The sequence below is a fragment of the Hyperoodon ampullatus genome (genome assembly GCF_949752795.1).
Source record: "Hyperoodon ampullatus genome assembly, chromosome: 11".
In the NCBI taxonomy this organism is placed as follows: domain Eukaryota; kingdom Metazoa; phylum Chordata; class Mammalia; order Artiodactyla; family Ziphiidae; genus Hyperoodon; species Hyperoodon ampullatus.
The window spans coordinates 56,461,705-56,476,974 of NC_136924.1; the positions used below are offsets into that span (position 1 = coordinate 56,461,705).

General features: G+C 43.5%; 1 protein-coding gene across 2 annotated transcripts in view; it reads left to right on the forward strand.

Moving 5' to 3' along the window:
* DIP2B (disco interacting protein 2 homolog B) overlaps window positions 1-10,093 on the forward strand; it is a gene marked incomplete at its 5' end in the record, with an annotated part of 237,572 nt that extends 227,479 nt beyond the window's left edge. For both annotated transcript variants that reach the window (XM_079714089.1, XM_079714088.1), the window contains 7 exons: window positions 187-357; window positions 1,379-1,440; window positions 2,323-2,380; window positions 2,921-2,995; window positions 5,259-5,436; window positions 7,319-7,442; window positions 9,069-10,093. In XM_079714089.1, the coding sequence (XP_079570215.1) occupies window positions 187-357; window positions 1,379-1,440; window positions 2,323-2,380; window positions 2,921-2,995; window positions 5,259-5,436; window positions 7,319-7,442; window positions 9,069-9,321 (921 nt within the window). In that variant the 3' untranslated portion in view covers window positions 9,322-10,093. The remainder of the gene's footprint in view (window positions 1-186; window positions 358-1,378; window positions 1,441-2,322; window positions 2,381-2,920; window positions 2,996-5,258; window positions 5,437-7,318; window positions 7,443-9,068) is intronic.
* Window positions 10,094-15,270: the final 5,177 nt, after the last annotated feature.

Here is a 15,270-nt window from a genome sequence, read left to right on the forward strand (position 1 = left end):
AGTGGGTAATGACTTTAGTGGAATTCCTTGGCATTTTCTGAAAAGGCATATCTTTTCTCTGGGTGTCTGAGGTGAGAACACATAGTTCCTTGGCTTTTCCTGACCAAAGAGATAGAGCAGTGGCCCTGCTTATTCAGCACTTCTGTGATCCTGCTGACCTCAGCTCCCGTGCGTGGTGTCTTACAGACCAGGGGAATCAACCTCTCCTGCATCCGGACGTGTGTGGTGGTGGCTGAGGAGCGGCCCCGCATTGCTCTCCAGCAGTCCTTCTCCAAGCTCTTCAAGGACATCGGGCTGTCCCCTCGGGCTGTCAGCACCACTTTTGGATCAAGAGTCAATGTAGCGATATGTTTGCAGGTGACTATCATGAAATCTTGCTTGTGTGGGGGTTCAGAGCACAGGCTACCACTTAGTTACTGTAGGCCTCTGGGCTTTTTATTTGGACTTCACTGTACCTTATTTTGCCCATCTGTAGAATGAACATGGTAGCATCGTCCTTCACAGGGTCGTTCTGTAGAACCACTGAGTTTCTAGGTGCCAAGCACTTGGAGCCGTGCCGGGCAATTGAGCTCTAATGTAAATGTTTACTCTAAGTAGTGGTTTTATGGTCCAAGACGATGAGTCAAGAAGATTTCTGAGTCCTATTTGAATTTTATTTATATGTTACTCTTTGTTTTCTGTCTCCTCCACCTTCTACGCCTTTTTTTTTTTTTTTTTTTTTTTTTTTTTGCAAAAGAAGTACAAATAAGCCTGCATTCTTTTCTCCAGCCAGATGGCAATTTTGCCATGTTATCTTGGTGGGTAAATAACAGAAAAGAGGCTGAAATAACAGAAAAGAACTGAGTCTGATTTTATGTAGCTTGGAAACTCGTAAGGCAAATACAGACATGGACAAGAGTGAGAGTCAAAGAAGGTGGCGTAAATGGGTGGATACTTTCAGGTCCTCTGTGTCTGTGGTCGGATGACTTTGGAGGAGCATCATGACGCTTTAACTTTGGAGCCCGTTGTGGGCCCCTTGCTGCCAGCTTGGGCCAGTGCTGGTTTTGAGAGTCCCATGGGTGCTGGTCTGTCTCATCCCTGCCTTGAGTCCAGGGGTGAGGACCCTCCTCAGCCTGGTAACCTTTCAGTGCTGCTTCGGCCCCCAGCCTACTCTACTTTCCTGGGGGAGGAAAGGAAAGAAAGGTGAGAAGAAAGCTGGGCCAGGAGTCTCTTTCGTTGTAGCCCTGCCTCATCTGGTTGAAGACAGGGTGAGCGTTCAAAATAGAGTTTGGATTTTTCATGTATGTGACTAAATTATCTATTTCTTGATTTGAAAATGTAAAATATGGAAATACCATTCAGTTAATTTTAAATAAACAATACATTTATTTTTCTTTAGGGAACCTCAGGGCCTGATCCAACTACTGTGTATGTAGATCTGAAATCATTAAGACATGACAGGTACAGTAGATTGGTTATGCTTACTTTCTGTTAGCGTTCCTAAGCGTGAAAAGTTCTGAGCCTCGAGAAAGTCAGCTCTCCCCACTCCTTCCTTTTGTTGGTGTCTGCCGGGGGGATGGGAGAAGGGAAGAAATTCATTTTCATTATTAATACCTAATAAGGTTTACATTTATAAGAAGAAAGCTTTAATTCTCACAGTTGCTGCACTGTTCTTTAATATTAAAATGTAACACTGGTATTTTGTAACATTTGACATAAATTACACTAAAATGGATAGACTCTTTGCTCTGGAAGTTTAAAAATAACTGAGACAGACAGAATAAATGAGGCAGAGTAGGGTTTTTGAAACAACACTTTATCTGAGCCCCAGGAGTAAAAGCCTTCCTCCTCATCAGCTCACAGGTGAATTGTAGCTATGCCCCAAGGGGAGTTCCTGGCAGAGGGCTCTGGGACCTTTTCCTGAGTCCCACTGACTTGGGCTGTGTTCACGGTGTGGCCCGTGGCAGTGACCCAGGCTGCACAGGTAGAGCGTTTCTAGTGCTGTGATTTTCAGCCTGGGGTGAGTTTGTCCTCCAAAGGACATTTGACAGTGTCTGGAGACATATGTATTGTCACAACAAGGGGATGCTACTGACACCTAGTGGGTAGAGGCCTGGGATGTTGCTAAACATCCTACAGTGCACAGGATATAGTGCCTCACAAAGAATTATAACAAAATATCTGACTCAAAATGTCATTAATGCTGAGTTTAAGAAACTCTGCTCTGATGTGAGGAGAGACAGATTAGAGGTTTGGGGAGGCAGTGTATATAGCTGTGGTAGATGCGGTGCAGTCATTTTTTTTTTTTAAGGCTCTTATGTTGAAAATATTGTTTTTCTGCAGGGTTCGTCTTGTGGAACGGGGTGCCCCGCAGAGTTTGCTCCTCTCAGAGTCTGGAAAGGTAATGTGTTCTGTTAACCATTGGGAAGGTGGTTTGTGTATAGAAGTAGTTAGTTTTTGTTTTTTGTGGGGTGTTTTTTTGGTTTTTTTTTTTTTTTTGGCTGTGTTGGGTTTTCGTTGCTACACGCGGGCTTTCTCTAGTTGTGGTGAGCGGGGGGCTACTCTTCATTCCATTGTGTGGGCTTCAGTAGTTGTGGCATGGGCTCTAGAGTGCAGGCTCAGTAGTTGTGGCGCACGGGCTTAGTTGCCCTGAGGCATGGCATATGGGATCTTCCCGGACCAGGGCTCAAACCCATGTCCCCTGCATCAGCAGGCGGATTCTTAACCACTGCGTCACCAGGGAAGTCCCCCCAGTTTATTTTTGAGGTTGAATCTTGTTATACCTCTGTCTCCACTGAGCACGATCCCATGAGCGCCGTCTCAGCTCCTGCCTTTGTACACTCCCTCACCTCACTGAAGAGATGGGGGCGGGGAACTGCATTTCCTAGAGGTCATTAGATTTAATTGAACCCCGTCTTTGTGTTTTCTCTTTGATTCTTAGATTTTACCTGGAGTGAAAGTAGTTATTGTTAATCCAGAGACCAAAGGGCCTGTTGGAGACTCTCACCTGGGAGAGGTATGTATAATTTTCCCCTTTACTCTGAAAAGTCAGCAGTGAAAGACTTTAGGGTTCATATTTTAGAAGTCAGGAAACTGTGGATATAGCTTTTCCCTCATGGTGAATTTTCGAGAGTTTTCATCTTTCTCTGTAAGGCTCAAAACTGAAATGAACAGAGGGGAAATTGAGGCCAGGATGGAGTGCAGATTTAGGCACCCAAACTAGAACTAGTCCCAGGTTGGTCCACTGACATACCCTTAGCTGAAAAGGAAAATGGGCAAATCCCACCTGTTCCCACCTATTAAGGAGTGGAACTAAAAGGAGCCACAAATTTTAAATTTTTTAAATTTATACAAATTTTATATTTTATTCCAAAATGTATCCATTTTGTATTAGTATAAAAATATTTAAGACTAAATTTTTCTTCCCCCAAATCTCTGAGAGACACTGATATCTCATTTCATAGCTCACTGGGAGCAATGTTGTGGGTGCACGAGGCAGATGACCCGGGCTCTGCCAGTTACCAGCTTCTTGTGATTGGGCAAGTTACTTAACCTCTCTGGTCCTCAGTTTCCTCAACCATAAGTAATAATGGCAGCCACCTAGTAGAACTGTGTGACAGTTAAATGCATTAATACCTGTATCTGTCATATATTTGGAACAGTGCCTGTCACACAGTGAATACTAGTTTTGTTACCATCGTCGGCTATTGCTGTGTTTACATTGTAAATTCAAATAGCCTGTAGTATTTTCCTACGGTCTTTGTAACTTAGTTTCAGAGCACAGAAATGAACCCTTGATGCATTTGTGAGACTCTGAAAGAGGCTGAGAAGTGAGCCAGGGAGGGCTTCCCTGGTGGCTCAGTGGTTAAGAATTCACCTGCCAATGTAGGGGACATGGGTTCGAGCCCTGGTCCGGGAAGATCCCACATGCCGCGGAGCAACTACGCCCGTACGCCACAACTACTGAGCCTGCGCTCTAGAGCCCGTGAGCCACAACTGCTGAGCCCACGTGCCACAACTACTGAAGCACGTGCACCTAGACCCCATGCTCCTCAACAAGAAAAGCCACAGCAATGAGAAGCCCGTGCACCGCAACAAAGAGTAGCCCCTGCTCGCTGCAACTAGAGAAAGCCGGTGCACGGCAACGAAGACCCAACGCAGCCAAAGATAAATAAATAAATAAATTTATTTTTTAAAAAAAGAAAGAAAGAAATGAGCCAGGGAGGCAATGTAGCCTCAAGGTTAAGAGCACGGCCTCTGTGGCCACCCAGGCTTGGGTCTGGGTTTCCTAGTTTCTGCATCTTAGGCAAGTTACTTAACTGCTTTTTTTTTTTCATCTGTAAAATGGGAATAACAGTAGTACAAACTGTATTGTCATGTCATATATGTCAGGATTGATGGAGGTAAGGCATATAATACTGTTCAGCACATGGTAAACACTTGATAACTGACAGCTGCCTTTATTGTTGCAGCTGTGTTGTTACTATAAAAATGAGGTTGGGGCTTCCCTGGTGGCGCAGTGGTTGGGAGTCCGCCTGCCGATGCAGGGGACATGGGTTCGTGCCCCGGTCCGGGAGGATCCCACATGCCGCGGAGCGGCTGGGCCCGTGAGCCATGGCCGCTGAGCCTGCGCGTCCGGAGCCTGTGCTCTGCAACGGGAGAGGCCACAACAGTGAGAGGCCCGCGAACCGCAAATTAAAAAAAAAAAAAAAAAAAAAAAAACCCAATAGGGCTAGATACATACAATGGAAAATTATTCAGTCTTAAAAGAGAAAAAAATTCGGAGACATGTGACAGTGTCAGTGAACCACGAAGACATTATTCTAAGTGAAATAAGCCAGACAGAAAAGGACAAATATTATATGATTCCACTTATATAAGTTACTTAGAATAGTCACATTTATAGTGATAGAAAGCAGAATGGTGGCTTCCAGGGGAATGAGGAGTTATAAAAAAAAAAAAAAAAAAAAAAAAAAAAAAAAAAAAAAAATGAGGTTAAAAAACCAAAATAGGGACTTCCCTGGTGGTCCAGTGGGTAAGACTCCGTGCTCCCTATGCAGGGGGCCCGGGTTCGATCCCTGGTCAGGGATCCCACATGCTGTAACTAAGATCCTATCCCAACTAAGAGTCCGCATGCCGCAACTAAAACATCCCACAGCTAAGACCCGGTGCAGCCAAAATTAATTAATTAATTAATTAATTAATTCAGCCAAAATCATTTGTCCCAGAGAACTGAACTGATTCTGGCGAAATGTGACCAGTGCTTTTTCTTGTTGTAGATTTGGGTGAACAGTCCCCATACAGCCAGTGGCTATTACACCATCTATGACAGTGAGACTCTTCAAGCTGACCATTTCAACACCCGCCTCAGCTTTGGGGATCCTGCTCAGACCCTCTGGGCTCGAACAGGATACCTGGGTTTTGTCCGCCGGACCGAGCTCACAGCAGCCACCGGAGGTATCTTCACCAGCTCCTCACCCCCGTCCTGCTGCACTTTGCAGCCCCTAGCATGGGCTGGCCTTCTGCAGCCTGCCTTTGGATGTGGAGTGTGTGTATTGAATTATTCCCTTCTCCGAATCTTGAACCCATACATGAATTTGTATTCATTTGAAGTAAGACTTTGCCCTCACAGAGGACCCAGGAAGTAAGCACTGGGGCCCCGTGTCAGCATCCCTGCACTGTGGGTTGGCTCGGCCAGGCAGTCGTAGAGATGTGCCTGGTGATGGGTAGATGCCTCTGTCAGGACTCGGCCCTCAGCAAGCTCCTGGGACAGGTATCCCATCTTTAGCCCCTTGCTCCTAAGCAAGCCTTGAGAGCGGGAGGCAGTGCAGAGGAGCCAGCCTGCCGAAGTTCTCTGTCCCTTCGGCGGCTCACGTTGGACAGGAGCCTGCTTGGCAGGGCTCTCGTGTAAGCAGCCCCCAGTCATCCTCTGCCCACTGGGCAGTCACAGTGAAGCCGTGACTTCAACCTTCCTGACGGCATGAATGGCCACTTTAAGTTACCCAGCACTGATTGCATCATACACACCCAGAACTGACACAGATCACTCACTGGACTTGAACAGCTGGAACCGAGTCAAGTCATTTCTCCTTCGCCCCTTGCATCTGTTCCCCACTGACCAGCTCCAGAGTGTCTCCATATTTCACGGGGAAGTAGAATAACATGCTGGTGGTGAGGGAAGCATCCCTAGCCAGGTGCCTTGGTTTTGAAGCCTACCTCTGTCATTTGCTGTATGACCTTGAGCACTCACTCAACCTCTCAAGTTTCCTACCTGGAAAATGGGAGTGATAATGTTTCCTGCCTTGTGGAAATGATGTGAGATTAAATGACATAATGCCTTCAGGTGCCTGGGACAGTGACTGGCACACAGAAAACACTCGATAGTCATTAGCTACTCTTTCTGTTGTTTTTGTTACTATGGTCTTCAGCTCTTGTGTGATGGGACTCTGCTGGCCTTCCTCATCCTTCTCTCTCCAACAGCTCCTAGCAGTTTGTTTTGCTAAATTTTTCAGAAATCTTCCTTTTCCTGAAAATACAACATTCTGTAGACCTAGCTAAATCATCTCTCTTCTTCTTTTCAGTATCTATATAGACATAAACCATGTAGCCTTGTGTATGCAGTGTGTGCATAAAATCTTTAAAAAAGGATTTCTGCAACGTCCTGCTGGATTACAAGCCTATTAATAACCAGGACTAGTGTCTCTGTGGAGTCCTTGAAGATGTCTAGAAACAATGACATATGTTCACTTCTTTTCCATCTCAAATCCTCTCCCCTCCTCCCCTCCCCAGCCATCATCTGGCTAATTCCTATTTATCCTTAAAAGCTCAGCATGGCTTCAGCTTTTCCCTTTCTGAACCCTTGAGCTGAGCTCGGGGAGGGGGCCCCTAGTGCACACTCGGGTCGCTGGGCTGACCTCATCCCACCTGATGTCCATCCACAGGACATCTGTTGTGTGTGTGTTTCCCCCACTAGACAGTAAGTATCTTCAGAGCAGGAATTGTGTTATATCATCTTTGTCTCCCCAGCACTAGGCACAATTCCTGGCACGTGGTAAAAATAATAATGACAATAGCTAATGTTCTCAGCACTTACAGTGTACCAGGCATCATATTAACTCCCTTATATGAATTTAGTCCTCACAGCAGCCATTTATTATTACCCCTGCCTCACAGAGGGGAAGCAGGACTCAGAGATTTAAGTTAACTGCTCCACGTTACAGAGCTGGTGAGTGGTGGTGCCAGGTGACGTGGCAGGTAGTCTGGACCCTGTGCTCTTAACTCCAACGGTGTAGTACACTCGGTGCGTCTGATGAACCAGGTTCCTTTCTCTCCCCGTCAGAGCGTCACGATGCCTTGTACGTGGTGGGAGCTCTGGACGAGACACTGGAACTGCGAGGCCTGCGGTACCACCCCATCGACATCGAGACCTCGGTGTCTCGGATCCACAGGAGCATGGCTGAATGGTAAATCCCCTGCACAGCATAGGTTCCCCGCCAGCTGCGGTACCAGTTAAAGTTTCTCTGTAGCCAGCCGTCTGTAGCAGACCACCTACGGCTGTGGAACTCCAGGGGAGCCAGAAAATACACGGACTGATCCTTGTCTGGCAGTGTGCCGTCTGTTTAGACAGGCTCCGTGGACTCGCGGTGGGGCTGGGTCCTTTTTAATGGTAGGCGCTTACCGTTGGAAGGGACCTAACTGATCATCCGCCTCTAGAAAGTCGGTAGAGGGTGGTGGGAAGAACCATGGCTTTCAGGTCAAAAGACCCAGCTGGAAGGCCCAGCGCACCCAGCGCTCCCAGCGCTGCCAAGGAAAAAGGCTGCTTTCCTCATCTGAAAATGCCTCCTCTGCTCCTTCCTGATTATCAGGAGGATCAAGTGAGCAGGTACTTTGTAAACCATCAAATGGTAAGCAGATGAGAAGGATTGTTATTATTATCTGGTCCAGTTTCCCTCTTAATGCAGGAATTCCCCCTACGTTATCCCTGACAAAGGATCATCTGACCTCACGTTGACTAAAAATTTCTTAAAATTAAAACTCTGTAGTTTTTACCTATTTGCTTTCATCGTGGATTCTTAACAGTACAGAATCCATCCAGTTTCTTTTTATACATGTTTTAAGTCAGTGTGTCCTTCTCAGGTTTTTTTTTTTTTTCATGCAAAGTAGCCACAGTTCTTTTAATGGTTTGTTCATGCTTTCCAGATGCTTCTTTGTCTTGCTTTTGTCAGAGTCTCTCCTCTGAACAGACCTGAACAATGCCCATGAGGTGTAAGAACAACACAGAGAAGTTGGGCTCCATGGTTACCCCCTAATTTTAACCATTTGACTTTTGATGCTACCAGATATTGTGTACACTTTTCTTAAGGACTGAATCTGTTTTTTAAAGCAGTTCAACACTGCACAACACAAGTCAGGTCATACCTTCTAACCCAGCAACCCCACTGAATGTAAGGCAACTTTCTACCTTATAGCACAATAGGAGAGAGCGTGTATGGGGCACTGAGTTCAGATGAGGCCAGGCCAACTCACTTCCTGTTTGGTGTTATAATATAGATAATAATCTTAGTCAAAGCTCTTATGTTGCAAATATCAAGAATTCTCTTCAAAACAACTTAAGCAAAAGAGAGTTCATGGACAGAATACCTGGTTATCTCAGAGGTTCCTAGAAATCTCTGACCAGCTCTGGACCTCAAGAAAGGTAGAAACAAGGAACGGGAAGGCCATCAGGAACCACCGTCTGTCTTCTCACTTTCTAGAGCCACTTGGGCATCCACTTCATTCTTTCTCTCCTCCCTGAAGAGCCATTCTCTGTACTTCTCTGCACACCTGCTACCCCAGAACGTTCCAGTCCATGTGTCCTCAGTTCAGGTGACCAGCTAACAACTTTCATTCCCACTTCCGAACTCCCAAGAGATTTTAAATGGCTCAGCTAATCAGCTGTGATCATAGGGGCAAGGTCATGTATTAAAGACGTGGCTGAGAGCCTTCTGATTGGATCCAAGTGAAAAGGCAGTTCTCAGGGAAAATGGGGATAAGTCTTGGGCAGACGCTGTAAAAGATGACATGTTAACTGAATGTCCTTGAAATTTCAGTGCCGTGTTCACGTGGACCAACTTGCTCGTGGTGGTTGTGGAACTGTGTGGCTCTGAACAGGAGGCCCTAGATCTGGTTCCTTTAGTGACAAATGTGGTCCTGGAGGAGCATTACCTCATCGTGGGCGTCGTAGTTGTGGTGGACCCAGGCGTTATCCCCATCAACTCCAGAGGAGAGAAGCAGAGGATGCACCTCCGTGACAGCTTCCTCGCTGACCAGCTGGACCCCATCTATGTGGCATATAACATGTAACCAGCCTTGTGGGGATTGCAGGGGCCATCCTGCAAAACCACAGGACCAAAGACCCGTGACTAGGAGGAAGCTTTCATCTGGTGTGAAATAAGCTGAGATGGCTACATCATATCCTTCATCTCATCCTGTGGGATTCTGCAATCACGTGACACACAGGAAAGGGGAATTCTGTGGTAGCAAATGAAAAAAATATTAACGGTCTATTAGTCATGAGCTTTGACGTAGTGTGAGCAGCACGTTACTAAAGCAATTACATCCATGTTGCAATTTTTCATCTGTTGTATATAGTTGTATTTTTATCTAATGCTGTTTTAGAATTTTGTAAGGGAGTTTAATGAATTCACATGAAGGGGGTAGTCTGAGTTACACAGTTCCCCGCTCTGTACTGTATTTTGCCATTTTACCATAGTTAGACATTCTGCGGGTTTTGTTAACACGGAACTACTTGGCTTACTTTCAGTTGACCCATAAGCAAATCAGATAACCCACTGAATATGAGAATTACTTTATATATATAAAATTCTTGATGGTAAAACATTTTGACCAGTGTTTTAAACATGTAAATAAGAATACACATAATTCAGCTAAAAATTGAAGAATTGGCTTGTATAGTTGTAACAACTAAAGTAGAAACATTTCTACTTTGAGAGAATCTCAGTATTCTCTGGATGCAGTGTAATTGAATAGGTGACTAAAAAGTGCAAATTGTTTGCAGGTTTTGCTGCACATTGTACTGTGTCTCTGTTGGCTGGTGTATTTTATAAACTGAAGCTGCCTATGTTTGTTTTTTAAGCTTGCATTCCCAGAATCAGCTTAAGCTTTTAAGAACTCAGCCTGTTTCTACAAACTGAATAATCTCAGTTGAAAAATCAAAATGTTGGAAAAGCTAAGATTCATTAGATCCCACCCAACTCTAAGGAACTGGAATAACTCACTCTGGCCCCCAGTGTTGAAACCATCTTTCACGTTTAGAATGACTGCATAAGAATTTAGAATTTCCTCTTTTCCAGGCCCATTGTATACTGTGTCAGCAGTTATACATCTAGCTTTTCTTTTCTGAGAACTGAAGAGCATCCTCTGTTCTTCAGTTCACGAGGGCGGGGATTTTAAGAACAAGAGCAATAGGCTGGGAAGGCAGTGGGATCAATAGTCACGCGAAGGCATAAGGCCTCGTAACTGCATGTCTCAGAACTGACCGATTTGGGTTGCCAAAATAGCCAGGCTTATGCTGAAATAGGGGAAGTCTGATGTATGCAAGAAACTCTTTTGAAATAACTGTGGTGCCCAGGCCAAGCGGACAGAGCCTGGGACTGAGTTTGGCCTCTGGCTCGGTTTCCTTTCTTTGGTCTGATACTTCACGTATTTGAATATAGTTGAATTTTATTATTTTTTTCTTACAGAAATATTTTTTAAAATTAAAAAAAAACTCAAAGTGAACAGAGTTAACTTGTTAAATCAGAATGGTTCTCTTTGACCCACTCTGGTCTATTGTGTAAATATTTATTTAGACTATTTTAATAATACATATTATTTACCCCACTGTAACATCATGTAAACTAAATATGTTTTTAAACAATTTTTTAGACTTGTAATTACCCTGAAAATAAGGTTTATAATGCAAAGACCAGACCCTTCGCCACGGCAGCACTCCTGGGGGGCTGCCCTTACAAAGTCTCTTGACTCAAAGCCACTTTATTGACTCCCTTTTACATAATCCTCTTTTCCTCCCAACTCGTTCTCCACAGAGAGAAGACCTCAAGACATTTTCCAGTTCCAGATCTCTTTTTCAACATTTTGGATGACGTTAACTTACACATGATGGGAGAGGTTCTAGGATGTACAGGAAAAAAGCACTTGCATTGGGGTAAGAAATCCAGTGACCAGCAGAGAAAATAGCCTGCTTATTTGGAAAATAATTTTCTTAAGACAGTTTTTAATGATTCACTAATCAAAGCAAAGGACCCTGAGGATCTTCTATCTCCGTAATCCACAAGTTCTAAGAAAAAGATATAAGGCAGAGTCTATCCTATGGGTTGCTTTCATAATTCTTATTACACAAGTTAGGGTGTCTGCTAGAAATATACTGTAAGCTACATCTGTCATTTTAAAATTTCTAGTAACCACATTTTAAAAAGTAAAAAGAAACAGGTGAAATTGATTTTAATATATTATTTAGCACAATATATCAAAAATACTATCATTTCAACATGGGATCAATATAAAAAATTATTAATGAGATATTTTACTTTCTTTTTTTCATATTATATCTTTGAAATCCAGTGTGTATTAAGCACATCTCAATTCGGACTAGCCATATTTCAAGTTTTCAGTAGCCACACATGGCTGTTGGCTACCATACTGGACAGTGCAGATTATACTCATTCCTTCAAATAAAATATTCCGTTAATCTCATGGTATGGCCAACTCCCAGTTATTTAGGGGCTGATTATCTAGTTTTGTAGTTCCTCAGGCCTCTGATTTATTGTTATTTTTTTTGGTTTCTGCCTTGTGGCTGCTTCATTTATCTTTTGCCTATCCCCCAAAGCCAGAATAAGCTGGTGGAGGAAAGAAAACTAAGATGCTAAGATGTGTCTTTGGGGAACTTCACCAGTAACTCTGGTAAAGTATCCTCTGGAAGGGGAAGAGAGTCAGTCATTAGTTTAGAGGTGTTTATGGGATCATCTACAGATCTAATGCCTAGTCTGTTGCAGACTTGGTAAGAAAACTTTCTCTTGGTGACACAACGCTCTTAGTCTTTCCACATTAAGTAGAACCTTTGTGGTAGAACTGACTCTTAAGAGAGGCCCCAAAGGCTATTATTAATAGAAACAGCCTTGCCAAAACTTGGGAACACATTGTGTCTGGGTTTTTATGCCTGTGGGGAGTGTGGGGGGTGGGGGCGGGGGACTAAAGAATAGCAAGCCCTCATTTCAGATAAGAGAAACCTATTCATCTGAAAGTTTTTGAATCTCTTTCTGCCTCTCAGCAGAAGTAACAAGGTAGATCAGGAAGGGGCTGCCTCAGAACAAATGCCATCTCCTGCATCAGTGAGACCTTGGGAATGACCATCATGCTAATGGGCATCAGTGAATCCACACTCTTTATTTCCTTTCTGCCTCATAAAGGGCCCCTGCTTCCCCAGTACCAGGTCCTCCTGAAGTTGTGCTGCCTCAGGCTGTTTAGGGACCATTGCCTGTCTATTGGTCATAGGAGTGTCTCCTTAACTTTAGTCCCTGGGCAATGCTTGCTTAATGCTTTTGTTGAATCAACAAAGGGCCCGAGGCCTTAGGCTTTTGTGTTAAGGTCTGTGCCCCAGGCATGGTGCTCAATATCTTGGCCAAATAAATTACTTTCCTTGAATATCCAGGAATCTTTAGACTGAAGCAATGAGGAGTTATCACCTCACCCTCAAACTCCAACATGATCTATGCCTTAGAGTTGTTTTTGTTGTCTGCTTTCGTGTAAAAACGAGTATTTGGAGCAAGCTGCAGTCCTCCAAATACACAATAGGCCTTTTCTTTATCATTCATTCAACATTTCTGGTTTAGGTATATGTAGATGGGCCATGTTATTTGTCCAGAGAAAGAGAGTGTAAAGATATAATTTTTTAGTCCTAAATGCTGTTTTGTTTATTTTTTGTCAAGATATTTACCAGTGTCAGATTCAAAATATAGTACTGTGTAATTATGTATAAAGTTTTTTTTTTATTTATTTGAAATTAGACTAGATATACATTTTTAAATTTAACATCTGGCTGGACAGTGTTCTATTAACTCATTGAATGTGTTTCCTTTGTCTTGTGTTAATAAATATTGATGCCTGATTATGTTTAATGCTTCACACATTGGGAGAATTCATAAATTGGAATTAATAAAATTTAAATTTAACTTCAGATGGTAAGACCCAAAGATACCTGGAGAGGTCTAAGGAAAATGAACACGGAGATCCGAAGTAATAGCAAATCAGTTCTATAAAAGGAGGCCAGATTGAGGAACAGTAGAGAGTCATTTTGAAAACTAATAAGCCTTTTGTCCAGACCAATTATAACTTAGTTTTCCTCCTACCCCTGTAGCATTTGGTAGTTTTAAACTATTGATCATACATGTTATTATTATTTTTTTTAATCTGTAATTGGCCTGGGTTTCAGCTTTTCTAAGGTAATACCTCATTTGCTCTCCCATTTCCTGGTTTCAAGAAACTTGATGGGACTTTTTATCAAATTGAGCATATTCTCAGACACTGAAACTGGTCCTTGAATTACAGTCCAAGCTATTCAGGCAGCTGAGAACTTTTTTTTAACTTAATACATATTTATTGAGTGCCTACCCACTAGGCACAAGTCACTGTGATGACAACTGAAGCTAGAGAGAGAGAAACTCAAGTCACTGCCCTCAAGAAGATACAGGAAAACAATACACTATATTAAGGGTTACGAGTAGAGGTGGACTGTGGGAGCAGGTAGGATAGGCACCCAATCCAATGATGAGGGAGGATAATGAGGAATTTGGGCTGGAGGAGGTAACATCTGAACTGAGTTTTGAAGGATGAGCTAGCCAAATAAAGGCAGCAAGTGGGGAGGCAGAGTTGCATATTCTGGAAACTGCAATTTATTATTAGGATATAGGGTTTAAAGGGAGAAAAGTAAAAGATAACTATCTGTGGAGGTCTGAGCCAAGGACAGATCACTAAGGGCTTTAATGTGTCAAGGTAAGAATTTTGGACTTTTATCCAGAAGGCCAAGGAGAGCCAATGAGGTGTTTATAGCAAGGAAATAACATGCTCACATTTGCAACATAGAAGATTATTCTGGTAGTCATGTAGAAAATGGATTGGTGCAGGTAGGGAAAGAAAGGTAAAACCTGGGACAGGGAGATCAGTTGAGAGGCCTTTGCAGAAACTGCAGTGATAAAGCAAAGCACTTTTACCAACGCAGTGACAGTATGGAGACCAGAGACAATGCATGTAAACTTGGGAGAGAGTAAGATCTCAATCGCTGAACATTCAGGATAAGGAAGGAGGAATCCAAAATAACTTGTAGATTTCTGACTTCAGGAGTTAGGTAGATGTGGAGTCATTTACCAAGATAGGGAAAAAAGAGGAGGAATAGATTTGGGAAAGAAGATGCTGTGTTCCATTTTGGTCACGTTCATTTGAGGTGCCGTGGAGGTCCAACAGGCTGCTAAATATTTAGGTCTCTGCCTCAGGAGAGCTCTGGCCCAGAAGTACACATTTGGGAGACATTCTTTTAAAAGCGGTAGTTGAAGCCATGGAATGGATGATAGTGCCAAGAAAGATCATGTAGAGTGAGAAAAGTCCCAATGACGGAGCCGTAGGGAACACGAGCATTCAAAGCCTGAGGGAGGAAGAAGAATCCACAAAAGGGAGAAGGAATGACTGGAGAGATAGCTTGGGCATAGAAATCGAAGGACTAGTTTTAAAGAGGAGGGAGTGCCCAGCAGTGCCGGAGGCTACAATGAAGCTGAGAAAACAGGGACTGGCTAGCGTCTGTGGTATCTGGCAACCAGGGAGTCACTGGTAACCTTGGTCAGAGCAGAAGTAGTGGCAGTTATGGGGGCAGGAGGCAGAAGACTGGTTCCGGAGAGGTGTGATGGGAAGTGTGACTGAACAGAGGCTACTCTTTTTAGAAGCTGTATCTACACATAGAAAGGAAAGAGATGGGATAGTAGTTAAACAAGGGATGTAGAATTGAGGAAGACTTTTTTTAAGACGGAAGAAATAAAATATTCCTGAGTAGAGGGAAAGTTTCCAAATAAAGCAATGAGGGATAATGGACAAAACAAGTTCACTGAGAAAGCAGGAGGGGTGGGGATCCAGAGAACAGGTGGAACGATTAGCCTTTGAGGGGAGGAAGCACATTTTTTCAAATAAAACTGGGAAGAGGCAAGATCCTGATAGTAGGAAGTTAGTAGAGGCCTACTGATGACCTCC